At 40.9% G+C, this 20,017-nt stretch overlaps 7 protein-coding genes and 3 long non-coding RNA genes across 14 annotated transcripts; 6 read left to right on the top strand and 4 right to left on the bottom strand.

Moving 5' to 3' along the window:
* The first annotated feature begins 1,035 nt into the window (after positions 1 to 1,035).
* Positions 1,036 to 3,345, top strand: LOC124337140 (jouberin-like). Of its 3 annotated transcripts, XR_006917199.1 has the most exons (4): positions 1,046 to 2,306; positions 2,376 to 2,546; positions 2,652 to 2,906; positions 2,975 to 3,345. XR_006917199.1 is itself a non-coding variant. In XM_046791206.1 (3 exons), the coding sequence occupies exons 1-3, from the start codon at positions 1,891 to 1,893 to the stop codon at positions 3,030 to 3,032; spliced, it is 645 nt and encodes a 214-aa protein (XP_046647162.1). In that variant the 5' UTR covers positions 1,036 to 1,890; the 3' UTR covers positions 3,033 to 3,345. The 3 variants fall into 3 exon arrangements, 2 of the variants coding, with proteins under 2 accessions (XP_046647162.1, XP_046647161.1); XM_046791206.1 differs by lacking the exon at positions 2,652 to 2,906 and having other exon boundaries at positions 1,036 to 2,306; XM_046791205.1 differs by having other exon boundaries at positions 2,652 to 3,345.
* LOC124337194 (collagen alpha-1(VIII) chain-like) lies at positions 3,105 to 3,812 on the bottom strand. Of its 2 annotated transcripts, none has more exons than XM_046791295.1 (3): positions 3,628 to 3,812; positions 3,279 to 3,494; positions 3,105 to 3,196 (listed from the first exon to the last, which is right to left on the bottom strand). In XM_046791295.1, the coding sequence occupies exons 1-3, from the start codon at positions 3,803 to 3,805 to the stop codon at positions 3,105 to 3,107; spliced, it is 486 nt and encodes a 161-aa protein (XP_046647251.1). In that variant the 5' UTR covers positions 3,806 to 3,812. The 2 variants fall into 2 exon arrangements, with proteins under 2 accessions (XP_046647251.1, XP_046647250.1); XM_046791294.1 differs by having other exon boundaries at positions 3,279 to 3,497.
* Positions 3,813 to 7,309: 3,497 nt separating this feature from the next.
* On the bottom strand, positions 7,310 to 8,239 carry LOC124337393. The gene is made up of 3 exons (XR_006917316.1): positions 8,054 to 8,239; positions 7,706 to 7,920; positions 7,310 to 7,643 (listed from the first exon to the last, which is right to left on the bottom strand). It is a non-coding gene; the product is annotated as an uncharacterized LOC124337393 (long non-coding RNA).
* A 1,695-nt stretch (positions 8,240 to 9,934) lies between these two features.
* LOC124337225 (histone H3) lies at positions 9,935 to 10,356 on the bottom strand. The gene has a single exon (XM_046791329.1). The coding sequence runs from the start codon at positions 10,343 to 10,345 to the stop codon at positions 9,935 to 9,937; it is 411 nt and encodes a 136-aa protein (XP_046647285.1). The 5' UTR covers positions 10,346 to 10,356.
* A 264-nt stretch (positions 10,357 to 10,620) lies between these two features.
* LOC124337301 (histone H4) lies at positions 10,621 to 10,988 on the top strand. Its single transcript, XM_046791407.1, has one exon. It carries the CDS (start codon positions 10,638 to 10,640, stop codon positions 10,947 to 10,949), a length of 312 nt encoding a protein of 103 aa, XP_046647363.1. The 5' UTR covers positions 10,621 to 10,637; the 3' UTR covers positions 10,950 to 10,988.
* Positions 10,989 to 11,577: 589 nt separating this feature from the next.
* LOC124337280 (histone H2B.3-like) lies at positions 11,578 to 12,024 on the bottom strand. The gene has a single exon (XM_046791386.1). It carries the CDS (start codon positions 12,022 to 12,024, stop codon positions 11,653 to 11,655), a length of 372 nt encoding a protein of 123 aa, XP_046647342.1. The 3' UTR covers positions 11,578 to 11,652.
* Positions 12,025 to 12,300: 276 nt separating this feature from the next.
* Positions 12,301 to 13,073, top strand: LOC124337250 (histone H2A). Its single transcript, XM_046791354.1, has one exon. The coding sequence runs from the start codon at positions 12,361 to 12,363 to the stop codon at positions 12,739 to 12,741; it is 381 nt and encodes a 126-aa protein (XP_046647310.1). The 5' UTR covers positions 12,301 to 12,360; the 3' UTR covers positions 12,742 to 13,073.
* An 863-nt stretch (positions 13,074 to 13,936) lies between these two features.
* LOC124337420 lies at positions 13,937 to 14,569 on the top strand. The gene is made up of 3 exons (XR_006917347.1): positions 13,937 to 14,022; positions 14,189 to 14,294; positions 14,489 to 14,569. It is a non-coding gene; the product is annotated as an uncharacterized LOC124337420 (long non-coding RNA).
* A 937-nt stretch (positions 14,570 to 15,506) lies between these two features.
* Positions 15,507 to 18,272, top strand: LOC124337081. Of its 2 annotated transcripts, none has more exons than XM_046791123.1 (7): positions 15,507 to 15,525; positions 16,765 to 16,823; positions 16,886 to 17,275; positions 17,344 to 17,468; positions 17,537 to 17,659; positions 17,728 to 17,953; positions 18,029 to 18,272. In XM_046791123.1, the coding sequence occupies exons 2-7, from the start codon at positions 16,767 to 16,769 to the stop codon at positions 18,143 to 18,145; spliced, it is 1,038 nt and encodes a 345-aa protein (XP_046647079.1). In that variant the 5' UTR covers positions 15,507 to 15,525; positions 16,765 to 16,766; the 3' UTR covers positions 18,146 to 18,272. The 2 variants fall into 2 exon arrangements, with proteins under 2 accessions (XP_046647079.1, XP_046647080.1); XM_046791124.1 differs by lacking the exon at positions 15,507 to 15,525 and adding an exon at positions 16,634 to 16,702.
* A 209-nt stretch (positions 18,273 to 18,481) lies between these two features.
* LOC124337443 lies at positions 18,482 to 19,415 on the top strand. Its single transcript, XR_006917370.1, has 3 exons — positions 18,482 to 18,646; positions 19,064 to 19,157; positions 19,224 to 19,415. It is a non-coding gene; the product is annotated as an uncharacterized LOC124337443 (long non-coding RNA).
* The last annotated feature ends 602 nt before the right edge of the window (positions 19,416 to 20,017 follow it).

The following is a 20,017-nucleotide window of genomic DNA, read 5'->3' on the forward strand; positions in this document are numbered from 1 at the left end:
AAATTTGGGGTCCATTCTGACAGTCAGCGAGCAAGGATTGCGTAAGGCCGTAGTCGGTGTTTGCCAGTAGGTGTTGTTCAGGGTAACGATTGCGCCACACGAATTAACCACGTCTATTCAAAGAATTTGTTTAATATCTCATTAAAATCCTTTTTTGAATTCTTTTTTAGTGGCTTACTGATGCAACAGACTTGTCCCTGGTTGCAGGAACTGCCAGGCCGGCCACCGAATAGAGAACAAACGGCCCCGGGAGTGCAAATTCCTTCATCCCCACTGGGTGACGTGCAGGTATTGAAGGTGCCGAGTGGATTATTGGAATTCGGATTCACCGAAATGGGTACTAACTTGGCGAGGGTAACTAAAGGCCTCCACGTATTTGCGGGAGTGAATCTGTTGTTGAAGAGGCCGGTGTTGACTAGACTGGCACCTAAGCCTCCCAACCGACCTTCTAGTGTGTTCTCTTTCTCATCGTTTGGATCTGGTGTTGAATTGATTAGTTAAAATTGATTCCATCGCGACATAGAACATATTTTTAAGTCTGACTCACCTCTGTTGAAGTAGTTTTTAAACGGGTTTTTACTGGGTCGCAATTTGTTCAATGGCGTTCTCCCCTCATAAGTATTTGCGTAATCTAGTTTAAGATGATTAAAATTTGTATTATTATTATTATTTCACGCTTGCCTTTTTCTTTTACCTGGGAGACGAGGGCTAGGCTTGTTGTACAGAGTGTTCCACGTATCGGCAGTGAATCCGTACGCCTTGGCAAAGTACTCATCTGATTGCTGTCTGACTAATAGCTCTTCTTCGTTATCGTCCTCACAAGCTCTGCTGGCTTGCAACATCCAAACAACCAAAAGAATTAGACAAAATTTCGACATGATTTTTTTGTTAGTTATAACTCTTTTCACTCTCCACTTTGTTCTAAGCTGCTGTAGAGTCTTGCCGAAGACTTGAACATTTTTCCGGATTCCCATGTCTTATATACTCCGGCCGGTTATAGGTGTGGTTAGAATCGTTATATACCTGTTTCCCAATCGCTTACCTTATTTCTCTCGCCGACCTGCTCCGTTGAAATCAAACACTCGACCCCTCCGATGGCCTTAAAATGGCTTTTCCCATCAATGCGGGCGTGTTACACTATGGCCGCCGCTGTCAATAGTCGGGTGAAATTTATGGACGGGTTATTAATTATACGACCTATCGTTATGACGATAAGTTGGAGGACGGCGGTCATCATGCCATCTGGGTCAGTCTGTGTCGGCTTGACTGCTTTAGTGTGAAGGCAATATGTCGTAAAAGAAGATGAAGTCATTGGGAAGTCCTTTTCTGACGTACAAGACATTAAAATGTTTCGAACAAATTTTCAAAAGATTTTTACGCGCGTTTATATCAGTTCCGCATTTTGACAGTTCAAGTCAAGTTTGTTGACCGCAACCTTCGCTCAAAGAGTCAAACGGAAAATGAGAGCGATCCATTTAGGCCAATTTTTATCGTACAAAAATCCCAGTAGTTGGTATATGTTTAGGTCAAAACCCATTTAACTGCTTGCTCCGATTATTGCAGAGCGGTCAAATTTTATACGTAGGAATAAAAATGAACGATGAAACAAATTTGCATAAATGGCACCACGTCGTTTTTCTTTTTTAGTCGAGAAAATTCCAGTTTTGTCGGCCGGCCGGCACATTCCGCAAGTTTACACGCTATAGTGTGTTTGTGTGCGATACATTCCAGCAAGCTGATGGTTGCCGGACATCGGTGGGCATTGACCGATACAGTTATTACACGGATGTAAAATAATTCCTATCGTTTAGGAAAAACAAGCTTAACTTTTTCTGGGACTTGATAGACGAATCATCTTAAGCCTTATTCGCTTTGTAAACTGGAGATATCATGGTGTATCAAAACTCAGTTATTTCTTTGCACCTGAAAGGACATCAGGGCAATGTGTATGATCTTGAATGGAACAAGAATGAAGGCGGAGAGGGTTGGCGTTTACTTTCCTGCGGTGCGGACTGCACTGCTCGAGTTTGGAACGATTCCAATGACGTGGTTTTGTCTCATCCAGCTTACGTGTACAGCGCCCGTTTCGGCGAATCCGACGACCGTGTAGTCACTGGATGTTTCGATCAGCTGATACGGTTATGGGAATTGAATTCATCGTCACCTCGTCTAATAAGCACCTATGTCCAGCACAGGGCACCGATCAACAGCCTCTGCTGGGACTCCCATGGAAGATTATTTAGCGCAGATGCGAAAGGTTCCATTTGTGTCTGGAACTCGACCATTTCTGGCTTACATTTTGAAAAGTATTTCTTATTTTTTATTGTAATATTACGTGATAATTATTAGACTTTTCTTTCCTCTTCAATCAACAGGATCCTCAACGAATCTAGTGAAGAATATCGCAATGAAACTCCCATCAACTGCCTCTGCTTTCATCCTTCTGGAGGCAGATTACTAGTCCACTACAGAGGAAGTGAGATGTGTTTGCTCGAGCCAAAGTCGGGTCTTAAATTGATTTCGTACAGTGGCATCTATAACCCAAGGTATAGTCTAATAGGCTAATAGCATACAGGCATAGTCTAGCTCTGGCGAAAAGCATTATAATTTAAACTGATATTCAATATTTGAAATGGAAATGTTGTTGGCAGGCTGAGACTGGCAAGTAGCATCAGTCCGTGCGGTGGTTACGTGATATCCGGCAGTGAGGATGGTTCTGTTCACTGGTTTGATTTGGAGCGGGGTGATCTTGTAGCCGTTACAACCTTGGCCACGTCTACAATTGATCCCGTCATGGCGGTCGCTTTCCACCCCACTTGTCACGCCATAGCCTTAAGTGTTCATTGAGCTCGCAATGTTCTCTTTCAGTTTTGGAATTTTGAAGCGTTTTCCATGTATTAACTCAGGTTATGATTCTAGCTATTTTCAATAGCAGTGTTGGCTATATAAGAAGTTTTATTTGTCATCGTTTCAGGTTACTTATATATTTTCTTACTGGATTACTGGAAGGAATGGGAGAGTGGAAGGAGTAGAAGAAGCGTCTGGAGAATCAGTGGAAAAGCCATAATCCGGAGGACCAGTGAGAAACGAATCATAAAATGAAATTAAGGACCACCAGGAGTACCAGGAGTACCAGGAGTACCAGGAGCACCAGGAGCACCAGGAGGACCAGGAATTCCAGGAACACCATCAAGACCTGTCAAATATTACAAAGCGATTAAAATGTTTAAAAAATGTACTTCCATCACATTCCACTAAATGAAACATGTTTTAATTACCGGGTGGTCCTCTCAGTGAATTTGTCAACAAATTTAACCATCCAAGTAAACGAGGGTTTGATCCCGACCGATACGGAAGTTGTGGTTCATCTGTATTCTGAAACCTCCGTTCAAACATTGGTGGGCGATTTATTTCAGCGTATGGTTGTGGAGGATACAGAGGGTAATACGATTTGTAGCAAATAGCTGGGCATCTAAAATAAGGCTGTGATGTAGCTACTTAAATAAGCCAGAAGAAAATGTATTTAATGTTTTTATGTTTTGAATTTAGCGGCTATTTTCATTAAGGATTATCTGCTTGTTCAAATAATATTTGTGGACTTGTAACAAATAACATATTAACGTTTACCTTGTTGAGAAAGCCTCCGCAAAAATGGTACCCTAGCAGGTGATGTCAACTCCGTATAACCGGTAAGTAGCGCCAGTAGATTGGCATAATCTATGTAGTCCACCTGGCTGTTGGTGCTGACCGAGCCGATGGACAAAAAGGCGACGAGGCAACTGCAGAGCAGCAAAGTGGTGGACATTTTTCTTGCCGGTTGAGTTCTGGGTTGCGCTTTGGAAGAAATACACCTTTTATACTTCATCGTTCATTCGTGAATGCAGTTTTGAACCGGTTTGCCTATTATAACCCTAGGATAAAGAAGGGAATCAAATAAAGATTGAATCATTTCTCCCTTCAACTTGTTCTCAATCAAGGCAACTAAAATTGACTTCTAGGAAAATTCAAAGCAGTTCCTTCCGGCGTCTTGCGATGTATCATATCTTATCAAACAGATCGATTGGAGAATGAACTCAGTCAATTCACTCTCCCTTCCCATAATTTAAATAAGAAAGATCCTACGGGGAGGGCAAGTGTGAGAAGCACGAAAGGCTGTACAAATATTAGCTTAACTTATGTGGCTAATAGATTTATTACAAATATGTGACTATTGACCCTTTGAAGGCTATAAGGATTAAGGATGTAGCCCCGATGTAGCTAGCCTAGAGCCTTACCCTTAAATAACAATTAAATTAAATTAAAATAATCGTGGTCAGTTCACACGCTATATAGCCAAATAGAAAAGTTTGGAATAGTGTTTTGGCAATAAATTTGAATTGAATCAATTGCAAATCAAAAGGTGCATATCGATGCTATCATATCATAAATGATAAAAAGGGCTCGAAAGAATTTCCAGAGTGACACCGAGTTCCATAATTTGGCAGCATCGCTTTAAAAATCTCAAGAAAGTTCGTCTGCAATAGTCAAAATAAAAATTCACGTCATTTCGGATTTTCGGTCATTTCACGGCTTCGGGCGCCCAAGCGTGATTTAGGCTATTCGCCACAGCACAGACTATGAGGCTGAGATAGAAGTTTCACCATGGAATTGTTTGATCGTAGTGAATATTTGACAAACCAATCCGTCCACGCGATTTTCTTTTTGCCCGTAGCAGCTGTGTCACTTATGTCCCGTCCCGTCCCTCTAAATGTGATCAAACCAATTAAGCCAAAAAATATTTGGAACAACCCAGGGTTCCTGGAAGAGCTAGAAGTGAGACACGGATGGTTTCTGCTGCATTGGATTTGCAGGCCATGCTGAAAAAGGAGTGAATGCCACGAAAGCATTTTGTTTTGTGTCTTCATTGGGTCAATGATATTCCAACACTTTCTCATCCTGTTTGCTTGCATCCGTCCAGTTGCTTCCTCTTCGTCTCGAATACGGCTCACTTGGTAACATTGGACTTCAACGAAACTTAAAAGTGAAAAGCAAAAGAATGTGGGCATGCTAAAGATGAGAGGAATAAAGAACCAGAAGAGAAGATGCATCGACTGCATTCCAAAAATAGTATCAGGTAAAATAAAGTTTTATTTCTTTTCAGAACAATTGATCAATTGCTAATGAGCATTTTGTTGTTGTTAAACTTGTTACTTTTCAACAGATCTGGAAAGAGGAAGGCGAAGAATTCCGGTTTTTACGGTCAATGAAGTTGGCGCCAGGCGCCAGCTGTCTGTTCCTCGCCTTTGGCGACGTCTTGATGTCAGGAAATTTGAATGATAAAGTGGACTCTGCCGAATCGTCACTCATCCCTTAAGGTAATTTTAAAAAGTTGACTCTACTATCGCGTTTTAGATTCATTCAATTTATTCTCAAAAGAAACCTTATAACCTCGGATCAGTCATCTTAGGATTGGAATATCGAAATGTAAATTAGAATTTTTTAAACAGCTGGGTCGCACGTATAATTTGAAAAAAACTAACGCTGTGAGCACGAACCTCATAATTAAAGAATTGCGAGATTTTAATATCAAAATTGACACAGGTGGGCGTGGCTGGGCACTAATTTTTTGTTTTCATTTTTATTTCTCCAAATATGAGGCGTTCGCAGTGCTGCTACAGTTTATTTTGGCATAATTTCAATTGTTTTCCATGGCATACTCTACTGTACGTCCTACAGACTTTTTACCTGTTATTCCTCTAAGCTTTCTACAAATCGAAATTTGCAGACAAGAAGAGAAGAGATAATTATTTGTTGAGCATAGTGTTAATTGTTCGTTCCGTTATCTCACACATCTTCAATCGAAAAAGCCTCCCTTACGGCGTTTTACGATGCATACATTTTTTTTTTTTTTTTTAAACACGATGAACAAGGTGTTGTCGGCTTGAAAGTAAATAAGCAGCGCGTGGAGAAACTGAAAATTTTAATTGCTGTTTGGCACACCCCACTATACGTCTTTTCGGACGTATTATAATATACGCTTGTTATTCTTTTGAGCTCTGTACAACTCGAAATGCAAATAAGCCGTATTATAATGAGCACCGTGTTGATTGATATGTTATTTCACACCATTTTAGATTCTAGTAAAAGCAACAAAACCGCTCATTACGACCGGCGTCTTGATGTATGCATGATTGTATAATTTGGTAACGCTTTCAAGCGTTAACAAAGGAGTTAACAAGTTGTTTGCTTAAGGTAGAAAAGTCGTGGATGGAATAGCCATCAGTGAAAAGACTCAGTTTAGCAGGTTCCCTCCCCATAATTTTGATTACTTTTTGTTGAGTTCTATTAGCTTCGCGGTAGGGCAAGACTCAATGACGCTTTACTAGTTTCCTTATAAAGCCGATAAAGCCTTTGGAACATAATTATACTTTCTTGGGAAACATTATCTACTGATTTCCATAGAAACCATGTTCCGTAATACACGCGTAGTTAAACTTACCTCCAAAGGGAGCTGGGGGGGGGGGGGGGGGAAGGGAGATAAGAAGCTCGACTATTGTATAGAATTAACCATGTATTGTCCATTTAACATGTATATCCGGGAGGTCCCGGAGGACCATTGTGGACCATCCAGGACCTGGTGCTCCATCACCTCCCGCAGTAACATCTGACCGGTATACTCCCATCAGGACCGGGGTTACCAGCAGCTCCAGCTAATTCATCTGCGGCTTGAATCATTCCCCGATCATACATGTTTGGGCCCATTGATTGCTGCATGTGATACGTTGGATAGTACGACGTGTTGCCAACTCCGTATTACCGGTAAGTAGAGCCAGTATTAGATTAGCATACGCTGTGGAGTCTATCTGACTGCTGGTGCTAAGCGAACCGGTGGACAAAAAGGCGACGAATAACTGCAGAAGAGCAAAAGAGTGAACATTTTGCTTCCCGGTTGAATTCTGGTTTGTCTGTCGACGAAGCATCTCCCTTTAAACTTTTTGCTCCGTTCGTAAATGTTGCGTGAGACTACCTTGAAGCCGTTTGTTGTACTTGTATACATGAAAGCAACCTATGAATTACAGATGCTCTGTTGCAACGTTAACTTTCGATATTACTCGATATTTCGTTGAACAAATTTGCTATAGCTTTTTAATAACGCGTGTCAATATTGGATAAGCTGTCTAGTCATACCAGTTGTAATTCGCCAGAGTACACATAAAAGGTTGATTTGTTTAATTCGTAGTAGTAAAATGTATGATAGTAATTAATAAAAAGATATTTTGGAAGTTCTACGGTAAAGTGATAAATAACTTACATTATAACCTATTAGACAGATGCAGTTTATTATTTTATATTAAGAGAACACGCAATTTCAAATAGATGTAGATGTAGAACCCATCGCCTATCAACAGTATAACATGTGAATACCACGAACTCATTTCGGATGCCTTTATTAGTTATTACCATATTTAGAATTTTTTAGTTGAAAACATATTAAGAAAGCGTTCGTGCTTAACGTCCAGTTGGTCCAGCAGGTCCAGCAGGTCCAGCAGGCCCAGTTGGCCCTGTGGATCCAGCAGGCCCAGTTGGTCCAGGTGGACCGACTGGTCCCTGAGCACCTTCATAGCCTGGTGGACCAGGGGTACCTCTCAACAAGTATGCAATGTCTATACAAAGCGAGAATAAGAGAGTTATTTTCTTTTGACCAAGGAAAACGTATTTTAATTACCATTTACTGCTCTCTCAATAAACGAATTTAACTGCATCAAAAAGAAACGAGGGAATAATCCAAACGGATTCGGAAGCTCATCTGATTCATCTGATCGCTTAAACATCCGGTAAACATTTGTGGACGATATATATCAGCGTATGATTTCCGGAAATGGATTGGATAATACGACTTGTAGCCGATGACTGGATATGCATAATAAGGCCGTGATGCAACTATTACGCAAAGCGGGAAGAAGATTTTTTATTGGTTTCGATTTTAAAGAAAATATTGTCAAGAATTTTAGTAATTGTGGCTTGATAGATAAAGATAAGATCTGTAAGAATCTGTAATAGTTACCGTCTTTACCTTGATGCTGGGGAAGTCTTCGCAGATACGGTACCCTATCGGGTGATGCCAACTCCGTATTACCGGAAAGTAGCGCCAGTAGATTGCCATAAGTTGTGTAGTCCACCTGGCCTTTGGTGCTGACCAAGCCGGCGGACAAAAAGGCGACCAAACAACTGCAGAAGAGCAAAGAAGTGAACATTTTGCTTGCTGGCTGAGTTCTGGTTTGTCTGTCGACGAAGTACCTCCTTTTATACTTCTTATTCGTCCATCCGTAAAAGCAGTTTTGTTTCGGCTTGTCTAAATGTCTACAAACCGAGGAAAAAGCCGGAATCAATGGATTCCATGAATCCTTCTCTTTAACTATAGTTAAAGATTCTATAGAACCAAATCTTTAGTAGGCTAATTGTAGCTAACTCAAATTTCTTCGCCTAATGTAGAAAATGAATTCCACAGTTTGTAGCTATAGGCTTGGTTTATCAATAAGTATTGGACATAATTTTTAGGGGCTTTTTTATTGTAGAAAACTATTGCATTCAAGAGAAAAAATAACCTTTGCAAATCGTAACTGCATAAAATTAAGACAATTATAGATTCAATCTTTGACAACGCCAACTCAAATTATTGGCTGCCGGGGAAATGCAAATATAAGCTTGCGGCATCTTGCGATGTATCATATCTTATATCAAACAGATCGATCACAGAAAACACTCACCTCTCTCTCTCCATAAATTAAATGAGGTATTTTGGTAAGAACACTATAAAATAGGAGTGACGCAGTCGACCCTAGGGGAAGGACAATGTGAGAGGCACGGAAGGTTTTTAAACAGTTTGCTCAACTAGTGGCTAATAGAACTTTATAAGGCCGTGAACGCGTACCGGACTACGAGTTTTACTTGATTAGAGGTCTTTATTTGATCCGATCTTTCCATGTTCATTTAAATAAATTACAATTTTTCTACTGCTTCTTATGCTGTCAACGAAATGGACCGATGGTGGTGGCATCACTATCAGGCCGTCTGGCCCAGCGGCAGGCTATTCGTCGAAGACACTTCGCTCAATCTGGCTCTCTGTTAATTACAGAACAATATAGCTCCGGCTCTTTCTCGTGTTGAGTTTATCTCTGTCGCCTTTTACTTTTCGTTTGATAAATGACATTTTTACCTCTTGTCGTTACTGACGATAACGAAATTGCTTACCACAACTTTTAGTTTATTGCCTGGCAAAATGACGTTTTCTTTTGTGTCTTTGAAGAGGGAGAATTTTGACATTCGAAATTATGATGATTTAAATCATTTTAGGAAAGAGCTAACAATTGTCGAAAATGTTTGTCTTGAAAAACGAAATTTAGTTAAATTCTCTATAATTAGTTGTAACATAATAAAAACAATATCTAGTTCAATATTAAAGCAATGCATCTGGTGTCTACGTGCCTGGTTGTTTTAAATCTTTTGAATTCTAGACTTTCTTCTTATCTATTTAGATTATTGTCAACAGAAGATACTTCGAACTGAAATATTTATTTTCCCGTAGTACCAATGATTTTCACTTTGTAGCAGCGTAGTGATTACTCTGAAAAGTGGGCTCAAAGTGACAATGGTATTTCTTGTGTTTGTATGCTACTAGTTTGCCCAGCTGTTTGGATTAAAGAACTGATGGATAAACTGTGAGCAAAGGTAAGTGGATTGTAGAAAGTACTACGAATATAACTGTAAAGTATCTTGTTAGAATGAAAGCCAACATGTTACAAATGTAGATGATTATTCAGATATTGCGGGGCTTTTTTAACTTTAAATCTCTATCTACGAATTGATGGCAACTATCGGTCTGTAAATTTCTTTTCAATGAAATGTTGGTGGCCCTGAAAAGGGCCGATTGGTAAGTCAAAAGGGAAAAAATCGCTTAAGCACGTTCACCACGAATACGGCGAGCGAGTTGGATGTCTTTAGGCATGATGGTGACTCGCTTGGCGTGGATAGCGCACAAGTTGGTGTCTTCGAAAAGACCCACCAAGTAAGCCTCGCTGGCCTCCTGCAGGGCCATGACGGCCGAGCTCTGGAAACGCAAGTCGGTCTTGAAATCCTGGGCGATTTCTCTGACCAAGCGCTGGAATGGCAACTTGCGGATGAGAAGCTCGGTCGACTTTTGGTAGCGACGGATCTCACGAAGGGCGACGGTGCCGGGACGATAACGATGGGGTTTCTTGACTCCTCCAGTGGCCGGCGCACTCTTGCGAGCGGCTTTGGTGGCCAACTGTTTGCGGGGCGCCTTGCCACCGGTGGATTTACGAGCGGTCTGCTTAGTACGAGCCATGACGAACGACTGAAATTTTGGGATAATGTATGCAGAAAAGCGGTTGGTATATGTAGGGAGTCGACGGACGTTGAGGAACTAAGTGAGTTCTTTGGCTAGGGATTGGTTAGTTCAAAAAATGGGAGGGAAAGAAAATTGATAACGGAAATTCTCTTTGTTGGTGTGATGGCGTGGGGGGAGGGTTCAACCAATGGGCGTTCCTTTCCAGGGGTCTGGAGGGTATATAAACTTTGTACTTTTACACAGTACACTTATTCAGTAATTTTCTCAATTCTCTGAAACTCATTTGAAAATGACTGGTCGCGGCAAAGGAGGAAAAGGACTCGGCAAGGGAGGCGCCAAACGTCATCGCAAAGTTTTGCGTGACAACATCCAGGGAATCACCAAGCCGGCCATCCGTCGTCTTGCCCGCCGTGGTGGTGTCAAGCGAATCTCTGGTCTCATCTACGAGGAGACCCGCGGTGTGTTGAAGGTGTTCCTTGAGAACGTGATTCGTGACGCCGTCACCTACACTGAACACGCCAAGAGGAAGACGGTGACGGCCATGGACGTCGTCTACGCGCTGAAACGCCAGGGCCGCACTCTGTACGGTTTCGGCGGTTAAACATTGATTTTAATATTCAAACCTCGAATCCTCGATCTCAATTTTATCGGCCCTTTTCAGGGCCACCATCTTTTTAAAGAAAGGTCTCGATTTAACTACGTTTGTCTTTGTTACATTTGAATATGTTATATATATGTCGTACGAAAGTACCCGTACGATAGAATTATCTTTTACAGTAAATCATGCTGATAAAAAAGCTATTGTTCCTTTCATGATTTAATTGTTGAATTTATTTTTAGTTCCGTCATTTGATAACTGATACTAAAACTATTAATGCCATTAGGATGATAATGCAGAAAAATTATAGCAAAATGGAAATGCTGATAGAATCCTCGGGTCTGGATAATGAATGGATATGAAGTTTTTCTTGGCATGGACTTTTTGAACAACCTAGATCAAATCCACCATATTCATTCAGCACCACGCCGTACCATCAATGTCAGACTTAAGATATTAATTAAATTCAATCATACGATCAAAATATGAAATAGTACTTGTCGGTGTAGTAAGTAAAAGTCTGAGATTATTTTTATACTTTCCTTATAAATTTATTTCCTGATCATGCGCTTGCATTTGTCTACCGTAAAGTAGAACTTATCACTTGAGTAAGAAGCTGTGTGGCAGTGAAGTATTTTTCTTTTCTATAAACGTTTGGTGGCCCTGAAAAGGGCCGTTTGGGTTGAAAGAGAAGACCGGAGACAATTTACTTGGTGCTGGTGTACTTGGTCACTGCCTTGGTGCCTTCAGACACGGCGTGCTTGGCCAACTCACCGGGCAAGAGCAGACGGACGGCCGTCTGGATTTCCCGGCTAGTGATGGTCGAACGCTTGTTGTAGTGGGCAAGACGGGACGACTCTCCAGCGATACGCTCGAAAATGTCGTTGACGAAGCTGTTCATGATGATCATGGCTTTGGAGGAGATGCCAGTGTCTGGGTGGACCTGCTTCAATACTTTGTAGATGTAAATGGCGTAGCTCTCCTTCCTCTTGCGCTTCTTCTTCTTGTCTCCTTTGGCAATGTTCTTCTGAGCCTTGCCGGCCTTCTTCGCAGCTTTTCCGCTTACTTTAGGGGGCATTCTAGGACTTGAGTAAATCTGAGAAGGAAAGTAACGACTTTCACTTCAAATTTCCTTTTTATATTGAAGCTGGCTCAACCTCACTACCTGATGGTAGCCAAAACTCGCGTCTCCAGAGACTTACGTGTAACAGCAGATGTTCACTCGGGGGCGGATCTACTAACACAATCAGGGAGAGCAGAAGGAAAGGCGGGGCAAGTAAAAATTTTCTGGTTGGCTACCAAAATTTTATTCTGAATCCGACATCAAGCGACTATATAAACCTGATTTTTCATATTGTTTATATCAGTTGTTCCTTAATTTGAGGAACCGCGTTAACTTACTCTCAATCTTAACATGTCTGGCCGTGGCAAAGGAGGCAAAGTCAAGGGAAAGTCAAAGACCCGTTCCAGCAGGGCCGGACTTCAATTCCCCGTCGGTCGTATCCACCGAATGCTCCGCAAGGGATCGTACGCTGAACGCGTCGGTGCCGGCGCCCCCGTCTACTTGGCTGCCGTCATGGAGTACTTGGCCGCTGAGGTCCTCGAGTTGGCCGGTAACGCCGCCCGTGACAACAAGAAAACTCGTATCATCCCTCGTCACTTGCAATTGGCCATCCGCAACGACGAAGAGTTGAACAAACTTCTCTCCGGTGTTACCATCGCTCAGGGTGGTGTTTTGCCCAACATCCAGGCCGTTCTCTTGCCCAAGAAGACCGACAAACCTGCCAAGGCTTAAATTTCTCTTCCCTCTCGTCTTTTAAACAAACGGCCCTTTTAAGGGCCACCAAATAATTTTGAAAAAAAGGAATTTGCTGTGCTACATTTGCATTTCAATCCGGTTGTGATAATGATAACGTTCACTGATTCATCGCAAGGTGGCATTCTTAATTGTTTTGATTCAACCTTATTAGCATAGCCAATTAAAATATTAGTGTCGTCTGCTTTTGTTTGTTGCAAGTTTCGAAAAAGCCAATGTTTTAAAATGCATAATGATTAATGAAACAGGACGTTTATTTTGACGGAAACGTACTCGTGGTCGTGGGTGCAAGGAAAATAGCACATCATATACAAATAAGATAGAAAAGCAAGCTTATCAGCTCGCCGCGAAGGGATAGTCGTAAGCCAGTTGAAAACTGTCTTAAATGACAAATTCAGGGCCTATTGTTAAGTCGGAATTATTCACAATTCACACTTTTCTTCACAGACTTTTTGGTTTTAAAACGGGATTTTTCTGTTACAGTCCAATATCGTTGCAAGTTATTTACGTTTAGTTTGCTCAACTCATATTTTCACATTTTTACACATAAAGTTAATTAATTGAATTTAAAAATAACCATCTTTAAGTTTAATAACTGCAAAACTTAAATACAAATCTGGTTATTGCGTCATGGTTGGGTTATCAAAGATTGCGTCATCACGGCGATGCTATGGACATCTGGTGGTTTTTAATCATGTTTAACCATCCATAACGAATATATTTCAATAAAAAATATTCGACAAGAAAGAATTAATTTTAAACTTAACACGTTATTTTAGACTTAACACGTTAAGTAAATGACAAGCACGTTAAAAATGGAAAGTGGAATTTAAACCTAAGGTGAAAAAGTTGTAGTCGCCACCGCAAGATGTCACAAGTCATTAAGTGAAAAAGTTGTAGTCGCAACCGCAAGATGTCACTAGTCAATTATTTTAACAGTTTTTCATGAATTACAGGAGAACTAATCAAGTAAATGAAATTATTTTTGTTCTGGTCGCACCGCATATTTTTTGTCTAATTTTTAAGACCAAAAAGTCCGAAATCTGTCATGAAACACACGAGCTATGGAGCGTTACATACACACAGACAGACAGGCAGACAGACAGACAGACAAAGTGACATGGGTTTTTTTTTTCTGCGTATACGATTATTAGCTTCGCCCTTCGGGCTCGCAACGAAAGCCTGGTCGGCGTGTCAACTGTACTCTGCCGGCGTCTCTTGATAGAATCGCTTAACACACACTCCATCCTTTCATAGCAGGTAAATAGAGCTAAGAATTCAAATAGAATGATTTTGGGAGCTTAAATAGAAGAGTTAAACTTGTTACAAATTGGTGACATTTTAGTTCCTGACTTGAATTTATCATGTATTATGCTCCCTGTTGATGGCATTTTGTTTGCACTATGTAACATTTTCCTGTGTGCAGATTTGAGGCCTGAGCCAGCCATCGTAACCACAAGATATGAAGTTTTTCTTTTGCTGGTATTGGCCGGTCATCAGCTTCAATCTCAGCATCATCACTTTGGGATTGGGTAAGGATTTTCGTTACTTTAATGCTAGATTTGTTAATGATGCATGACTTGCACAAATATTACATGGAAACCTTAAATTATCCTGTTTATTCACAATTAGGGCTTATCCACTGTCTCATTTTCAACTTTTTCTTCCTTGTTGATTCTGTCAATATTTATTTGTAAATCGTAACCCAATTTTGTTTTAAATTTAGATAAACAGCATCCCGTTTGGAGAAACTACCGATGTCGGTCGAATTCTTCTTAATTTGTACACCTTCTCGTTTATTAAGTAAGAAAATTAACAGTAACTTTAAACTTGAATTCTCCCCAGTGCATTTGTTTTTCTCTTTTGCTGATGTTCAAACGGGTTGGATTCTTACACAAGGATCTTGGCGAACGTTTCTGACTCATTTTTATTCAAAATTGGACGTTTCCATACTTTCCAAAGTGAGTGGACTAGTAGTACACCTCGGAGTGAAATCGATAGCATGGTAAAATAGCTCTAAGATAATATACCATGTCGATAGCGTTGTTAGGTGTCGTGCATGTTTTACCTCATATAGGCTTGTCTATGTGTGTGTGTGCTGTTCAACATCTGGTTCTTTCTTCACGTTTGACAGTTTGTTTTTCTTAGGTGTTGGAGGTATAGGGCCGTTTACCGTTTATTCAAATGTGACCACAACTCGATACAATTTCCTTAAAAAGAAAATAGGATAATAAACTGCGCGGAGCTGTTTTCCATTTCGTTTTCATTTTCTGTCAGCAGGTGACACATTCCTTGTTACTCTGTTTTTTGTTTTGTACTCTGCCAGGATTTTCATTCTTGTTTTCTTTTCTTTTTTAAAAGGGTGTTCCAAGGTGAATTGGCTGGTCCCACGGGTGAAATCTATCGGCATTCCTGCACCTGCTTACCTCCCACATGGTCTCGAAACGATAGGAGTAAATGTCACGTAATAATGATCCCTACTTCTTCGTCTATACAACGTAATTGAATAACTGCGTGTTTACTGTGTAGGTGAGAGCTGTAGTGAAAATAACACTTGGATAAGGTAAACTTGTTTGTTCAACAAGTTTCTTCTCCTCCGAAGGATGAGATGCAACATAATTCACGCGTAATCACGTAATCGAGTGATTTGGGATGGAGGCGCGTAATAATATGAAGAAAATAAAGACGGTAACTAACAAACAATCTCTTCGCCAACTGGTTTCAACTGCCTCGAGAAGTTACACGCCATCATTTGCAAGACAGGTGAGCAGACACTTTGATATCTCATAAAGCCCTTAACCGTGACGTTAGTAAACTAAAACATCACAATTTAACTGGAACATATCCAGCCAAATATGATTCATTGTGTACTCGAAGCCATAATTTCAGTTGAGGGAAGGTACTTGATAACATTTGACGAATTTGGGTGAATTTGGGCTGATTGCGCCTTTCAGTTAGAGGAGGAAAATAATCCCTTAAAATGCCATCATTTGCTTTGCCCGCTCCGTTTATTCTTTCATTTAAATTGCCTTCAGGTATAGATATCAATCACTAATTTATCGTGCGAATAATCCAAGTTGAAGCAAAACGAGTCAGTGACTGGAAGACGTTAGACTATTCGATGAGAAAAGGCTGGTTTGGTTTAGCAAAAATTCTGAATGAATTCGGCGGCCGAGCAGCCAAATTTATGTATTCAAATCATAGCAAATGAGTCAGAAAATCGAATGCACTTTGATTTAGACGGCCACTAGTCGTCGCTCCTTCAATATGACGGCCACACTTTTATCGACATCTTCTTCGGGTAAGCGAAGGAGACTAACAGTTGTCGAACGCCGCAACTTTGAGCATGCTTCAATGTGATACAGCGCACCCGATATGCTGTAAAAACAAACGATTTAAATCGTCAAATAAACAGCAATTATAAGAGAGAGGATATATCGAAGCAGTCAACATGACACCCATACCTTATCATTTGTTCTCAATCAATGTGACATATTTTATTTCTACGCTACGCTAAATCATTTTAACCAAAAATATGGCTGCCGCTATGCTCATTCGTTTTTTTCTTGGCTTTTTCTTTAAATGGTACAAAAACAATTATCCGAGGTCAAAACTTTTTTCGCTTCTCTATTATTATAATTTGTCGTAATTTTTAATGAAAACGCAAAAATTAAACTTAACCAAAAAAATCTATCAACCACCAACCTGAGAGCAAAACCAAACGTGCTGGACATCACGTAGTTCCTCTCCTGTGGCAAAATATGGGGATGCATAGAATAAAAATAAATGACCCGATAGTTGAACGGTTCAGATGTCAAAGTCTGGCGCCATGTCAAAACACTCATTTGCGCATGCAGATCATCACGTGAGCCATTACAACTGTCTGCCATCTCTCTCTCTCCCAGCCGAGAGTCTGTAACTATAAAAGGCAACTGGAAATGTTAGAGAAGACATCACTTAGCTGACTGATACTTCCAGAGCTAAACTCTTCTTTACTCGCAGCAATGGCTTTCAAACTAGCCCTTCTCTTCGGCGTGATCGCTTTCGCCAGCGTTTATGTGGTAAGTCCAATTCATTCGTTTATACAATTAATTGATGTTCATTAGTTTGAAATATTTTGCAGTCTGCAACCACGACGACCACCGTCACCACTTCCGTCACCACCGTCTCGGCCGATGATGACAGCGAGGGTGGACTCTCGTTGAGCGCTCACGACCGCAGTGTCATCCGCAAGACCTGGGAACAGGCCAGGAGAGACGGCGATGTTCCTCCTCAGATTCTCTTCCGCTTCATCAAGGCTCACCCCGAATACCAGAAGATGTTCAGCAAGTTCGCCAGCGTTCCCCAAAACGAACTGTTGACCAATGGAAACTTCTTGGCCCAGGCCTACACCATTTTGGCAGGTTTGAACGTCGCCATCCAGTCCCTGTCCAGCCAGGAGCTGATGGCCAGCCAACTCAACGCTCTCGGTGGAGCCCACAAGCCCCGTGGTGCTACTCCCATCATGTTCGAGGTTTGTTTAATCAAAAACTTGTTTTCCAATCAAGACAAATTGAACTAGAATTTAACCCGAAATTGTAGCAATTCGGTGCCGTCCTCGAGGAAGTCCTCGCTGAAGAGTTGGGCAGTTCCTTCAACGCTGAGGCCAAGAGCGCCTGGAAGAACGGACTTACCGCTTTGGTTGCCGGCATATCCAAGACCCTGAAGTAATTCTAAATTGTCTCTTACATTACATCACTGATGCCCATTTAATATGATTGCATTAACTTGATAGGAACCCACAAGATTTGGCTGATCCCCAGACCAAATTGTCTGCCCGCCAAGTTCGTGACGTCCAGAGGAGCTGGGAAAACATCAAAAGTGGCCGCAACGCTATGGTCTCTTCCATCATGATCAAGTAATTCGTTAAATTAGCCTATACTGTAATTTAATGTTATAATTTTTAATAACTCTTTTTGATGAAAGGCTCTTCAAGGAGACTCCCCGCATTCAGAAATACTTCACCAAGTTCGCCAATGTCCCAGTGGGATCTTTGAGCGGCGACGCCGAGTACAACAAACAAGTCGCCCTGGTCGCTGACCGTCTGGACACCATCGTCTCGGCTACCGGCGATAAACTTCAACTTTTGGGCAACATCAACTACATGCGCTACACCCACGCCGCCCGTAGCATTCCCCGTAGTGCTTGGGAGGTGAGATATGCCTACATTCCATTGCTATTTACCAACGAAACTAACTTATGCACGCATGTGCATGTCTTATTTCAGGACTTTGGCCGTCTTCTGATGGAGTCTTTGGCTGCCAGCGGTGTCTCCTCTGACGATTTGGCTTCCTGGAAGGGCACTTTGGGCGTCCTTGTCAACGGAATCTCTCCCAAGAATTAAGACACATTTTCTTGGGTCCGCATTCAAGCAATGACACGGAATGGAAGAGAAATCATTTCCCGCCCATTTTATTCATCGATGTTCTTTTCTTTTTCTTTTTCAAATACAATTAGTTAAGCAATCCAAAGTTGGCTATTGAATTCGCGGATAGAAATTGGGTTTACAAAAAAATGTACAGTCTGATAAAACTTTTGATCTGGCTCGGTCTGCTCCAAGGATGGAGTTGTTGACTATTCAGCCAAACTGAATTAAGAAGAAGAATTATGTTTTACTATTAACAATAATTTTAGAGTGAACTACCTGACCACTGGGTATGCCATCGTTATTATTTTCTTACAGATTTAATTCAACCTGATTTAATTACTGTCTTCGCTCTTGCCGATGAGATTTATTAACTGGCAGCACCGCTTTACAGTTTTCAAGTCAGTTCGTCTGCACTCTGCTAAAATTCACAATACAGTAATTCACGTCGGTACTCGGTAGTAGGTTACCGGTAACGAGGTATAAACCTTTCATAATATTCAATAGATATTCAATGTTACTGGGAATTTGCAATATAACTCCGTTCATAGGAAGTAGTAAGTTTCCTTCTGTGTCACAATTGACCAATCGTAAACTTGTGTTTTTCATGAATGTGGGTGATGGTCTCTGGCTTTCAGTACTCCCAGAAAGTGAGGATCGATGGATTGTTTCTCCTGCACTGGATAAATGGATATTCAATCTCTTAATGTTGAAAAGGAGTGAGTGCTATTGTGCCACAAGAAAACTTTTGTTTTATTTGTAGTTCTCGGCTCATGTTAAATTGGTTTCACAATATCACTTACCCAAAAGAAATGTGGGACTTCAAATACAGTGTAAAAGTGAATTCATTATTTTTTATACATTTGCTAAAGAAGGCATTTTGTTTTCTGACACCAGACAGAAGAACACAAAGTCTGTGACCTCCAGAGATGCTGGGAAGCCATCAGTTGAGTTGTCGCAACGCCATGGTCTCTTCTATAGTCTTCATCAAGTGAGAGTTGATAAACCAATTATCTTGTACTGTTATCTAATCTTAATTTTCTAACACTTTTTTAAGAAATGCTCTTCGAGGAGACTCCCCGAATCCAGAAATGCCTTGATAAGTTCGCCAGCGTCCCCGTACGATCTTTAGATAGAGACGCCGAATACAACACACAACTCTGCTTGTTGTGTTATTGTAGGACTTTATTTATTTTTTGGTGGCGTACCCTGCAACAGCATGTTTGTTGTTATGACTGTTTTTACTTCTGTTTAGAAGGCAACCCAGCTAAGAGATAGGTAGAGTTTTATTTCTCATAGGTAAATTTGTGTAAATTTGTAAATAACGAAGATAATTTCCTTGTCCCATTCCCACTTAGAGTTTCACAGACATGAAGAGTGTGAAGTGATCTGCCATGTATGTACCAGATCTGCTTGATGAAAGTGAAATGCCTTACTAAATTCATCACCCATATGATAAAGGTAAGCATCAATACCACCTATCACCACGCTACTGCAATACTTCATGACACTTTTCTTTAGCATCAGGAAATTTATCTCAACATGTTGAGTAATGCTGTTGGTTGCTGTGAATTCCATTTTTACGGTTTTTTCATCATAAACATTTCAGTGTGCTTCTTAGAAAAGGTAAAGATTGATATGCTTTATTCATTTTTATATTTATTTTCATTGGTGTAAAACACTTTTTTTTTTTTTACAGAGCTCGCAGTTTCTTTATGGAATCGTGTGGCCTTGGCACGGAGATTCTTGAGCCAACGCTGACCTTTGTCCATGACGAAAGAGGGACTTCCACCAACGTTCTTCTCCATCCTCATCTTCGCGACGCACGCTCATCTAGCTTCACTGCTTCTA

The sequence above is a fragment of the Daphnia pulicaria genome, chromosome 4 (assembly GCF_021234035.1).
Source record: "Daphnia pulicaria isolate SC F1-1A chromosome 4, SC_F0-13Bv2, whole genome shotgun sequence".
NCBI classification, from domain to species: Eukaryota; Metazoa; Arthropoda; class Branchiopoda; order Diplostraca; family Daphniidae; genus Daphnia; species Daphnia pulicaria.

What these genes read in the sequence shown, in the direction of transcription:
- LOC124337140 (XM_046791205.1), top strand. Translation starts at nt 1,891, where the DNA reads ATGGTGTATCAAAACTCAGTTATTTCTTTGCACCTGAAAGGACATCAG. An exon ending in TCTGGCTTACATTTTGAAAA is followed by an intron (nt 2,307 to 2,375) that starts GTATTTCTTATT and finishes TTCAATCAACAG; the next exon opens with GATCCTCAACGAATCTAGTG. An exon ending in AGTGGCATCTATAACCCAAG is followed by an intron (nt 2,547 to 2,651) that starts GTATAGTCTAAT and finishes TGTTGTTGGCAG; the next exon opens with GCTGAGACTGGCAAGTAGCA.
- LOC124337194 (XM_046791294.1), bottom strand. Translation starts at nt 3,805, where the DNA reads ATGTCCACCACTTTGCTGCTCTGCAGTTGCCTCGTCGCCTTTTTGTCC. An exon ending in GCGGAGGCTTTCTCAACAAG is followed by an intron (nt 3,498 to 3,627) that starts GTAAACGTTAAT and finishes GGCTTATTTAAG; the next exon opens with TAGCTACATCACAGCCTTAT. An exon ending in TTCACTGAGAGGACCACCCG is followed by an intron (nt 3,197 to 3,278) that starts GTAATTAAAACA and finishes AATATTTGACAG; the next exon opens with GTCTTGATGGTGTTCCTGGA.
- LOC124337225 (XM_046791329.1), bottom strand. Translation starts at nt 10,345, where the DNA reads ATGGCTCGTACTAAGCAGACCGCTCGTAAATCCACCGGTGGCAAGGCG.
- LOC124337301 (XM_046791407.1), top strand. Translation starts at nt 10,638, where the DNA reads ATGACTGGTCGCGGCAAAGGAGGAAAAGGACTCGGCAAGGGAGGCGCC.
- LOC124337280 (XM_046791386.1), bottom strand. Translation starts at nt 12,024, where the DNA reads ATGCCCCCTAAAGTAAGCGGAAAAGCTGCGAAGAAGGCCGGCAAGGCT.
- LOC124337250 (XM_046791354.1), top strand. Translation starts at nt 12,361, where the DNA reads ATGTCTGGCCGTGGCAAAGGAGGCAAAGTCAAGGGAAAGTCAAAGACC.
- LOC124337081 (XM_046791123.1), top strand. Translation starts at nt 16,767, where the DNA reads ATGGCTTTCAAACTAGCCCTTCTCTTCGGCGTGATCGCTTTCGCCAGC. An exon ending in CTACTCCCATCATGTTCGAG is followed by an intron (nt 17,276 to 17,343) that starts GTTTGTTTAATC and finishes CCGAAATTGTAG; the next exon opens with CAATTCGGTGCCGTCCTCGA. An exon ending in GTCTCTTCCATCATGATCAA is followed by an intron (nt 17,660 to 17,727) that starts GTAATTCGTTAA and finishes TTTTGATGAAAG; the next exon opens with GCTCTTCAAGGAGACTCCCC.